Source organism: Cebidichthys violaceus, unplaced genomic scaffold (assembly GCF_023349555.1).
Source record: "Cebidichthys violaceus isolate CVI_PGR_0920_01 unplaced genomic scaffold, fCebVio1.0.p SCAF_28, whole genome shotgun sequence".
In the NCBI taxonomy this organism is placed as follows: domain Eukaryota; kingdom Metazoa; phylum Chordata; class Actinopteri; order Perciformes; family Stichaeidae; genus Cebidichthys; species Cebidichthys violaceus.
The window spans coordinates 3893328-3905582 of NW_027176461.1; the positions used below are offsets into that span (position 1 = coordinate 3893328).

The 12255-nt window shown below is 45.7% G+C and overlaps 1 protein-coding gene across 3 annotated transcripts in view; it reads left to right on the forward strand.

Moving 5' to 3' along the window:
• arid1b (AT-rich interactive domain 1B) overlaps positions 1-12255 on the forward strand; it is a 50036-nt gene that overhangs the window by 13110 nt on the left and 24671 nt on the right. For all 3 annotated transcript variants that reach the window (XM_068721477.1, XM_068721475.1, XM_068721476.1), the window contains exons 2-4: positions 224-310; positions 3669-3848; positions 11685-12006. In XM_068721477.1, the coding sequence (XP_068577578.1) occupies positions 232-310; positions 3669-3848; positions 11685-12006 (581 nt within the window). In that variant the 5' untranslated portion in view covers positions 224-231. The remainder of the gene's footprint in view (positions 1-223; positions 311-3668; positions 3849-11684; positions 12007-12255) is intronic.

Genomic DNA, 12255 nt, shown 5'->3' on the forward strand with positions numbered 1-12255 from the left:
CATTTTCCATTTTCAGACGCAAATATAGAAATGTAAATCCATTTTCTATTGTCCTCGCTTTCATGCAAAGCAGGGAATGTGATTCATACAAAACATTTTCTTTTAACGTGACAGCTTTTTGTTACAGCCTGTTTGAACCTTTGGAACTCTGAAATGTGTCAAGTCGGTGCAGCATCAAGCGGATATCTGAATCTTCATGTCTTGAACTCATGTTGTTCTTCAGGTTCCGCAATGGCCCCCCAGAGCTCTGGGAATGGACCAGAAGGAGCCCACCCGCCAATCACCCGCTCACCTATGGCTCAGGAGAAAGGTATGTGTGTATGTGTGTGTTTTATCCACTGGCCAGCATATGGAAGTGTCCGTCTGAAGAATAGTGACAAATCATCCGTTTTGACAGTTTAAAGTCTCATGAACATGAACACAGAGGTTCATGTTTGTACAGTGGAATGCTGTGTGTTCGCGTCCACACGTATGTGTTTATGACATGAGTTTTATTTTAGTGAAACTTAGTGGCTAGCCCAAACAGAAGACCAAATGCATACATTGAAGTCTCTGTATGTGTGCAACAGAAACCGTTTCCATAAGGAATCCATCACACTCAGATTAAAAGAGTCCGTGTGAGTCAAACTTGTCTTTTTCTTGTCTCTTGTTTTATTTTTTTACTTTCCACACTAGTGGGGGGCATGAAGAGTAGAGATCATAAGAACTGAAATGTTGTTTGTTAGCAAAGCTCAGAGGATTGCACCAACAAGGGTTGTAATGGAAGGTTTTCTGAGGGAGCAAAAGGACTCGGAGCCAAAGATGTTAGCCCAACTACGTAAACACAGAATATGGCTAGTTTGGCCCAATGCAGGGCTTTGTTCTTCTTTCTTCTGCTGTTCCAAAGTGAGTTCCTTCAGCAAGCGCACCACGCGCTTTACGCCTTTCATATTCCTCTGCATCGTCGACAGCATGTGTCTGAAACTAACTTTTTAAACATAGTTGTTTTATTTGATGATAGTTGTTGAGCAGGTGCTCTCACACAAAAAAAAAAAAAACAACACGCACGGACACACGATTTTTTTACCATCATGCATCATTTTCCATCATAGGGCGTGGGGAGCCATGGTTTGGTAAATATGTAAAAGTAAACACTTACAACAACTTATCCTTGACTTGGTTCAGGTCAGACTGTGTGTGTTCATTTGATAAAGCCACTTCAGTTTTGCCCACAACTTGTTGCCAGAGGCTTGTAAAAATGATTGCTAACCCACAAGCCACATGTGCCTGCCAAATGGGAAATTGTTTCCAGCAATTATGGCCACTTCTCGAGTTTTACTACAAACAACAGAATTGCTCATTTAAAAAAAAAAAAAAAAAAAAATTGCATCCATACAACATTGCAAAAAAAAAACAGCCACCTGAAAGACTGGGATGTAACCTTAATGGAATGACTGTGATGCTCCCTCTCCATCACCCACCCAAGAGAAGTTAACATAGAGTGAGAGGATGGATGAAGACAGAGAGAGAGAGAGAGAGAGAGAGAGAGAGAGAGAGAGAGAGAGAGAGAGAGAGAGAGAGAGAGTGAGTGAGTGAGAGAGTGCAGCACTATAAGAGGTTATTTCTCAACATGATGAAATCAAGTCAGAGATTTAATGCTGCTCTCTAATGCCTGTAAACCAAGAGCCCTCTCCAGCCCAGTCTAGAAAAACGCCGTGCCGGTTAACAGGGCTCCTAGTTGTTTTTGCTGTTTTTCCTAGCAAGGATTACCCACCCAGCCCCCCCCCCCCCCCCCACCCCACAACACACGCCCCACTTTGCTCAAGTGCCGGCCTCCCTAAGAGCATCTCTCCACTCTTCATTTCCATAAATCCGCTGAATGTCCCTTTTTTTTCCCCCCAATGTCTCTCGCGTGCTTCGCTGGCTGCCTGTTGTTGTTGTTGTCCGGCTGAGAGCTTCATTCGCTTTGCCAGAAAGAGAGAATGGTTTGTGTGTGTGTGTGTGTGTGTGTGTGTGTGTGTGTGTGTGTGTGTGTGTGTGTGTGTGTGTGTGTGTGTGTGTGTGTGTGTGTGTGTGTGTGTAGAGAGGGAGCGAAGCAGAGAGAGAGAGAGAGAGAAATCCTTGAATGTGTTATTTGCTTTTAGCACTGTCTGCACAATGTTCCTCTCCCCATCCATTTTCCAGGCAATTTAAAGTGCGATATTACACACTGTAATTTTTTTCTCCTCCTCTCCAGAATCCCCTTACCCTAATGGAAGCAAAACATTACAATAATGTCCTCGCTCCTTAAACCCAGCACTCGCAGCCTAAGCACTTTCAGGCCCCAATCGCTCTTTCCCTCCGTTGCTCTGTCTTTCCCTCCCACACTCACTTTCTCTCTCTCTCTCACTCTCTCTCTCTCTCTCTCTCTCTCTCTCTCTCTCTCTCTCTCTCTCTGTCTTAGCCTCTGTCTCTTTCCTGCACACACACACACACACACACACACACACACACTCACACTCTCTCACACACACACACACACACAGGCAGCGTTTATTGCTCTCTTTCTCCGTTATCTCCCCCCACACACTCAGAAACACAACTATGTGCACACATGTATGTGCACACAGGCATATAGTGAAAAACGCACATAGCATTTTCAAACCTTTATCTCCCTCCTCTCTCCTCACAGTTTTTACTCGCTCTCTGAGCAGAAACAAGGAATTATACAAGTGTCAACTTGCACTTTCCAACTCCGTCGTTTCCCTAAACCCCAAACTCGCTAAAGAGCCGGTCTGTGCACGCCCATTCAACGAAGCGGATAGCTATCAAAGTTTACAGTCAAGCAGACCCAATCCATTTACACCTAATCATTAAAACTGAATCCCCACCCCCCCCACACACACACACACGCACACAAAAACACACGCCCTCATCTTTTTCCCTCAATGGCCATCCAGCGACCTTTCCCCATTCGTTGTGGATTTGCAGACCTTTCTGTGGGTTTTAAAAAAAACGAAAGGAGCCGCTTGAAAGAGCGAAGCCCAGGCGAGGATCGCTCCAAATGTCAATTTGAATGGTGGAGGCGAGTTTGGACCTGAGAGGCTTTGACACATCTATTGACAGAACGTCTCAGAAGAACATAGTAGCCACGGTCAGATCACCATCTTATTCTGTGGAGATAATTATACATCTGGCCCTTTTCTTTTCTTCTTCTTTTTTTTTTTTTTTTACACACAGACATACTGTATATGGCCCCGGCTTTTACAGGCGTACATACATCTTTAAGGCCAGGGATACACTTGACCTGTGCTTTCACCTGATAAAGTTCACTAAACATTCTGTGTGTGTGTGTGTGTGTGTGTGTGTGTGTGTGTGTGTGTGTGTGTGTGTGTGTGTGTGTGTTTATTTTTGCTCAGGGTTCCTTTTACATGTCAGCCTGTCCTTTTTGTGCATGTTTTGTCTAATACCTGCTCCATGCTGTGTTACTCACTGATGTGTATCTACGAGTAACGGGAGCCAATGCCAAGCTAAGAGATTAGAAAAGGCAAGGTCTCTTTACACAAGGAAATCGAATGGATATCCCGATTCGTTGGGTTAGAATAATAATGAGTCGACAGTTTGATTTCGCGGAGCAGGTTCATTCACTCCACAAAGGACTCTTAGCAAAGTGTTGACGATCCTTTTGTATGTCTATTCATGTGTTTCAGGGTTCATGTCCAACATGCAGAGGAACCAGGGTAGCTCTCAGTTTGCCTCTCCTCAGTCCGGACCTCCTATGTCCCCCCACCCCTCACCTGGGGGCCCGTTGTACTCTGTGGTGGGACCCTACTCCCAGAGCGGCCCTTCAGGCCCTTATGGACCTCAAGGATCACAGTATGGACAACAAGGTTGGAGCTGTTTGTTTTCATTGGTGCAATTTCACTTAGAATCAAAGTTTTCTGGAAGGTCGGCCCACTGATTGTACACAAACGGAAACTCCTATTAAAGGCTCTGGCCTTTAGATCCGCTGAGGTTGGTGACATATCGACCAATCGCAGGACTAGTTGGTAAACTACTGTAGCTGACGAGCTAATCGCTAACAGGGCTGCAAGCGTGGAACATACTATCGCTAATCAGGTCCCCAAGCTTCTTTCTGTTTTCTGTATGTGCCATTTACTCCCCCAGGTATTTGTTCTCAGGATCATTTCAATTGATTAGGAGTTTTATTGAAGAGGGGGGGGGGGGGGGGGGGGGGGGAGAGAGAATCTCTCTGAGCTAACGAGTTTGCTAGACGCTCGCTGTCACTTAGCAATCTTGCCGGTCGCTTACAAGATAATAAGTTTGCGATTTATTCAAAATACATATTTGCACCATTGACTCCTGTCTCATAACTGTCTGCATACCAGTCCTCAACACTGGAGGGTTGAATAAGCAGCTAATAAGCTACATACGCCTTCATTTTGGACTCCAAGGCTGTCCCTTAATGAAGGTCAGCACTGTCTTGGTATTGTTCAATGGCGCAAATTTGAGCGTACACCAATGTTGAGCTCAAAACAAAAAGTTGAAGTGGCGTGAGATTTTTTATTTGAAGCAACACATTCATTTTTGGACTATTCAGGTGAGAGAATTACACAATTAATCACACACATACACACACATGGGACAAAGTCAACACTAGATTACAATTGTTTTTACATCATGATTTCTCTTTTCCAGATGTAGCTGTACATTTGAGATAATGCTCCATATTGTGTTTACTAAAGGCTCAGCTAAGAGCAGCTGAGCCACTAGTCTATTGAAGACAGATCAAGCAGTCTTGGTTTGTACTCTACCTCCATTAAGCAGGGGTGTTGACATCATCTCGGCGCTCCAATAAGAAATTGAGTCCTTGGATTTATTGAAAGACTATTCAAAACCAAAAAAAGATGAAATTTAATTTTGCACTAGCTGTGACTCCTTTCACACTTAACGATTGATAATTAATCATGAAAAACACTAACAGGCCCCGTGTTGACTTACTCTGTTGACTTTTACCTGACTTCAGTTTTGCGGAACAGCTTCTGCTTTCTGACTTGTCTTAATGGAGTGATGAATACACACAGCGCTCATTCAGAAGGAGTGTGGCCTCAGATGGGAAAGCCACGTTTGTCTTTTTTGACGACTCTTGGCCCCCATTTCACAGTCACATTGGGCCTTGACATCAGTGTCATTGGTTTCAAAGAGAGTTTGCTAATGAGGAATCCAAAAGGACTCATTTTGAAAGACATCCTCCATTTCTGTCTCTCACTCTACCTGTCTCTCTCCAACACTCCCACACACACACACACACACAGATATAGTTTGCACTGGTCCTGTGTGGTGGCTCTCCCTGCGGGCATTAAAAACCCAGCTTCCTGAGGGTGTGACTCTCAGAATATTCATGAGACACTTGAACTCTGCACGGACCTCTTGGCCCTTCTCATGATAAGCTTATGAGGTAGCTTGAGAATGACACGTCGCTAGGTTTATCCGCTGCATGGTGATGTCCAGTGGTTTACTTACTTTAGTAAAAGTACAACATTATTAGCATTTAAATGTACTTAAAAGTACCAACAGTAAAAGTACTCACTATTCAAAATGGCTACATAACATAACCTAACATAATTAAAATTAGGTTTTTAGTTTAGCTAACTGCTCTGCTAATTTGCTGCAGTTGTTCCAGATATCGTTAACTAATTTAAAATGATTATGTTAAAGTCCTTTATGTGATCAATGTGGGAACATTTTAGACTGCTCCTGAATAATCATACAGTTCAGTTTACTCCAGTAAATACTGGAGGCCGGCTTGATACGACATTTGGTAAATCAGGCACATCAGCCATCAATCCAAGCTTTTTCTGATACTTGAGAAAAAAGAAATTGAAAAATAATCATTCTCCGCTCACTTGTTTCCTCCAACGTACGACTCCTGGCAATCCAGCAAACGTTGACATCTGCTGTTGTACTTCGTTTTCCGCCATTGGCGACACACCAGACGAAACATTATGGTATTTTTTTGGTAAATGTGTGTTTTAACGCGTCACCTTGATAAATGTGCCCATCCGTGCGTGTGTTTTCCCAAAGTTGCGTCCTCTCCCTCTCATTTGTTAATGGTGATTAATAGCCCTAATGCATTTGGTATTTGGTCTCCCTTCTCCACCCACTCGTATGTCTTAATGTGACTTTGGCTGGGCTGACAGCCCAGTAAGCAGACAGGAAAAAAAAAAAAGAGAGAAATAAAGTAAGCAGAGAGCGACAGCGAGGCGGACTAGCCCGAAGAGGCTCTGGAGGCAGATGAGCGTGAAATCTCACTCGGATGACAGGAGAGATGTTCCCATCAGAAACGAAAAGAACAGCTCAGGCTCGCTCTCTTCTCATCACACACACACACACAGCATATACATACTGATGTATGTGTACTCTCATTCAAATTTAATACACTTGCCGCTGACCTGCATCTGTCCTGTATGTACTCTTGGATATTTTCAGATAGCGGCGCAGCAAGTACCCCAAACGTGGCGCTTCTTGAGTGGCTACATTTGTATCTTCGCATGTTTACCTCCATGCATCCATTAGGCGATGGCAGAGTTCACCCTGGACAGGTTGCCAGACTATCACAGGGCTTAGGTCTTAGCAAGGTTAAACGTTGTTGTTGTTGTTGTGTTGTTTTTTTTTTGGTGGACCACCCAGCGCTTCTCAAATGACTCCCAACACCTTCAGTAGTGGAACGTATTAATATGTGGACATACTCAGGGTCCCAGTTCTTTAGGGGCCCGCCAGGGGCCTGTTTAGGGCAGACAGCTGCTGGTCATTGTTCGTAATGACAGCTCCATCTGCTTCTAAGCACACTAACAAATTAGCCTAGCCATTAGCCAACACAGAAACGCACTCCAAGTTTCTGAACTCTGCCCTGCTGTTTCTCTTGGCCTGCATGCCTATGCTTGGAGAACCCGACTCTTTAAGTTGTGTGTGTGTGTTTGGTGTGCGACACAACATTTTCCGGCGATCTTGCTCGCCGCGCACACACACTAACAGTTTGTAGCTCGCCAAAGAGCCTGTCTGCTGTTGTGTAAGGGAAGGCTGCAGCGCTGCTCTTTCATCAGGGGCTAATGACTGCGGTAGAGCTCGTGTAATCGACTACGTAAGCCCTTCCAACGTACGGTTACGGTGATGCATGAGTCTGCAGGACGATATGGCCCTTCTACAAACAATACTAAAATATTTAGTGCTTCTTTTTTTTCCCAGAGATCTTTTGATTCCACGAGGCTGCTTCCTAGACCGTAACCAAAGGTTTTCTTCCAGATTAATGCGCGGTGGAACCCTGCCAAAGCTTTCCCTCCCCTTTGCTGTTTTCTAATGGGGAGCTCTTAAAGTGACTGCCCAATATTTCCCCCAAAAATATTTATGCCTCTTTATGTGCATGGCTGTCGTTTGAAAGGCCTCTTTATCCAAAGTTAAACTGATCTCGTACTGTGCGTTGACATCGGGCTTCTCAGGACTCAAATAACTCCAACAGCTGTTTTCAAGACGTGCACTTGGACATTGGTACAGAGCCAGCATGTTGACAACAGTGGACACACAGACAGACGGGGGAGGAGGATATCAGGCCATTACGGGAGAGAAATGTGGAGTCCGTCTCAGCTCTGCTCTCTCTCCCTCCCATTGCATAGCCCCCCCCCCTTGAGGGGTTAAGCACTCGCTGGTAATGACCATGCCTCAGACAGCACTTTTAAGCCTTAGTGCCTTCCTGGAGCGGTGGTGTAATTCAGCCAAAAAAAGTCAGCGCCCGGGGGAGGGAGTGGAGTTTTTCGGAGGAAATTGACAGTGTGTGGAGCTCGGCGGGCCCCAAGGCGCACCCAGTCCCTGCTTAGGCTCAGACGCCCTGCCGGGGAAGGTGCTGAGGCGGCTGGGAGAGGACGTGGAAGCCTCGGGCAACAAATCTACCCATCCCAGCAAGTCACACATGTGTACTGCAAGAGAAACAGTTAGAATTAGGTTTTCAGTAAAATAATGTTATTGTTACTGAATAATACTGAATGACACTTTAATTTGCATCACAAGGGGAAAATAGAGGAGACGGTGTACCATAGCAACCATACTGACGGGTTAGAAAATGTAACTCTGAGTAAGATGGAACGAAATGAGTACCAGGGTGTCTTTTTCTTGTCAACACACTGCATTTATTTCCCCATCCAAATCCGTCTTCCTCCAACCACTACCACATCCGCAAAAAAAAAAAAAGAAAAAAAAAAAGTAAAAGGGAAAAAATGCTGTTTTTCATTTCTTTTATTTGTGTTCATCCACATGTGGACACGGACAGCCTGACCTGCTGCTGTCCTTGGCAGCTCAAGCATGCAGCCATGTAATCTGCGTTTCACTCCTTATTGATGGAGTTCACAGATCCGGAGGGCTCGCTGGCGCACCATCATACCTTTACTCCACTGTAGCCGGGAGAATGACTGCCTCGGCTGTTAGCATCGGACGGTCCAGTCTGCTGAGGAAGCAGTAGACGGTAATCTGCTTGGTCACACTTCAGCTCTCCCGCGGGACTGCAGGGATTAAACCCGGCGCAGGATATAGCGTCCACCGAAGGCGTGACTGTGCCGGGAATTTCCATGTAATTGTGAACGAAGCACCATGAGCTCTCTTTCTCCTCCCCTCCACCATGCTATAAATACCAGCAAGACTCCCCGAAGGCACCAAGTGCTCGAGAAGCGGGCAGGAAACCGAGACTGAGCCACAAGGACGCGAGAAGGGACAAAAAAGGAATGACGTCCTCCTTGTCCTCCTTGTCCTCTTGTCCCGCCTTGATTGGTTTCCAGAGTAGTATGAGTAGCATGAAAAGTAGGTGAAGTGGATGTGCATCTTATAAGCTAACACTGCAAATGTCTTTCTCCTGGCCTGTTTGAGCAACAGGAAGTGGGATTTCTGAGCACTTAGATTATGTTTGTTTTTCTCTTAAAGAAGCCACCAACTGCTCACAACTCATAATAATTCATATGAAGCCAGGGTTATGGCTAAGAAAAGACACACTCTTGTATTCACTTCCTATCAGAAGGTCAAAGTAAGGAGGGACATTAAAAAACTAATCTTAACTACTCTGACTCTTGCCCTGCAGAAACTTGATGTCTTCTATCTGTTTCTAAACTCCCATGACTTCCATGTTGTCTTTTACAGCCGAGATTATTTGTCCATAGGTTTGGACGTGTTTTTAAGACTAATGCAGCTAATTCATATTTTCAGTTCTATGAATTTAACACCATAGGGGGTCAATTTAGTTTACAATAATACCAGCGATTTTGTCAATTTATGTTACATTCTACTTGTTGTGATAAATATATTCTGTGCTTTCTGTTTTTTGTCATTTGCCTCCGCAATGATCCTTTCTCATCTGCTGAAATCTGAATGGCACCTCCAAAAGCCTTTAGAAAGCGTAAATGACTCTTATGAAAACACTTAGAATTTCAGGGTTGAGCTCTCACTCATTTTAAAAAGTGGGTTAGTACACTGACTGTCCTTGAAGAAGCACTTTGGCGCGGCACCAATCCTTCAGGAAGTGAATCATTTTTGTCAGGTCGGCGCAGGACTCTCGTAGGAAAGCTTAGCATTAACCCAGTCCCACAGCCACTCTGTCTTCCCTTTGTCAGCCGAGGCAAACGTAGCCCACAACTAGAACATTTGGAATGGTAGTACATCACGGCTGATGAGTTCTCTCGATGTAGCACACAAAACCTCTTCGGTTAGATTTGACTTGGCATCTCACACAACCCCTCCCAGTAAAGTCAAATACATTCTCATGGAAACTTCCAGTAACTCCCATCTTTGGGGCTTTTAGCTCGTCCGCCGAATTGGGGGGGGAAAAAAATGCAGATTGTCCAAATGGGACTTCTTGTACTAAACCGCTCCCCGGGAGGTGTGCTGAAGCCTCAGTCTGTCACAAGGGCCAAAAACCACAGTGTCCGCCCAGGCTATTGAGAATGTATGGCAGCCGGCCATGACATGGAGCTCAACAGCTGTCCAAAAAGGGCTGAGAGAGGTCGCTGACTGAGAGGAAGGAAGCTGCAGGACACTGTTCCCAGCATTCTTTTCCACTGCGTTGTAGGCGGTCGCTTGTGAGAGGAAGAAACATGGAAATGTGTCTTTCACTGGTTGCAAGGTCTCCGAAGTATTATATATGCGTTCACACAGATGGACACACACACACACACACACACACACACACATACACACATGTACTGTGCACCATACGTATCCTCCTGTGTTCGTTAGCAGACATCCTTTCTTCCTGAACGCTTCCCTATTATAGCCCCAAAACCCTTGACAGGTGTCAGCCGCACTCAGCTCACCGACTCACCAAAGCCTGCCCAGAAATAATCCTCTTCTTCTTTTCCCATCTCCCACAGTAGATTTCATCACAATTTCTGGACAAATTCAACCGAAGCTGCTGACTTTTATGGGAAAGACTTTTATTTTGATTCAATATAAATCCTATCTCGGGGCTTGAGGGAGGGGGGGCATGAGATCTTTCCCGCTAACTTCTGTCTGTCTGCCCCCCCCCCCACCCCCCCACCCCCCCACCCTCTGCTGCTTCCTCTCGCTCCCTCCCACTGTTGGACTCGCAGGCTTATGTCATGTGGAAAGTGTCTTCACTGAAGCAGCTCGAGGACACTGAGAAGCCATTTCCATTTTCGTAGACGCCCCCCCCCCCCCTCTTGTGGAATATTGTCATTCAACTTTCCCTCGTCTGAGCGTGCAGAAAAGCCTTCAGGTTTTAAAGGGACTTGATCCCCTTTTCCAGACATATTCACAGAGGATTAAGCAGCGAGGCCCAACTAAAGCACCCTTAATCAAATCAAAATAAATAGCCCCCTCCACAATAGAGGATGCCACGTTTTCCTTTCTATCTTGCGGGGGGGATTTGTCCCAGGGAGGGAATCTCACAGTCAAAAGGCCCAGCGCCCTGCAGAGGGAATACAATGTGATGTGCTCTGTGTGTGGGGCTGCGCTGCCTTTACATGTACAGTAGGTGTGTTTTAGTGGGCATATATGTGTGAACATGTTGTCTGTGACAGCGTGGTGATTCTCGCTCAGCTCTTGCTGCAGCTGGCGTTGGAGTCAAGCTTTTTGCTCTTAGAGCCAAAATGGAGGGGTTTAAGTGTGCCTTAGGAAAGCTTCTGGCATCGCGGCCATGTGGCACTCCAGGGCAGCAAGAAAGCATTTACTGCAGATTAGAGCTCCTTTCAAGTGTTTCACAAAGTCAGCCTTAAGATTGACAATTGTTCCCATGGCCATCCAGCAACCTGCAGCTGTGAAAAATGTCGGCACACCCCGCACCATATCGTTTTTTACGGCCTCCTCGGGAGGTTAAAGAGCTTATGAATCAGAATTTAGTTTTGCTCTTTACATTCCTCGTCTGTCACAACATTATTTTCTTGATGGATGGAATTGTTGTATGTGTCACTGTTGCAGGTATAACAGTAACAGCTGACAAGCGCTTGATAAACTCTGATTCCCTCAAATGAAGTGATTCATAGCACCCTTCTGTGACTACAGTATTTCACAGCAGCCATTTTGTGTCATTCTCGTAAGCAATCTATCAAATTCAAGTGAGAAGTTGAAAGTCTCAAGAGACAACCAGTCATGTTTTAACGTTTGAAATGGCGTAGTCTGTGTAATACCTACATTTTCAATGATTTTAGGCTCATTCGCATGTTCTCTTCTTCCAGGCAACTATCCTCGGCCCTCCAACTACGGTGGGCCTGCCAGCACCAGCTACAGCGGCCCCGGCCCCGGCATGACCAACAGTCTGGGGATGAACGCAAGCAGCCCCATGCACGGCCAGGGGCCCGGCCAGCCCATACCTGTAGGGCGCAGCCACGGCCCGGGCAGCCAGAACAGGGCGTACCCGCCCATGGCTCCCAGCTCCCCCAGCATGCCCCAGCCAGCTGGGCCCGGGATGGGCCCTCCTTCTTTGGGTAATTGTAACCGCAAGGCCCAGGAGGCAGCAGCAGCTGCCATGCCGGGATCTGCCAACTCAACACACAACAGGTGAGAGCACAGCATGGACTCAGCTCTAATGCCTTCAGTAAATCATGTTTTTTTGGGGGGGGTTTTTTGTTCTGCTTTTCTCACCTAAGTTTGTAAATACATACACATATATACAAATGTGTGTGTATATTTGCGTATAATTCATTGCCGCTGCTCCTGTGCCACAATTGTCCTAAAGTGATCTTGAAAAAGGAGATTATTGTGTAAATATTATATTACGGCGCCATTCAAACAGAAATGGCCCATACT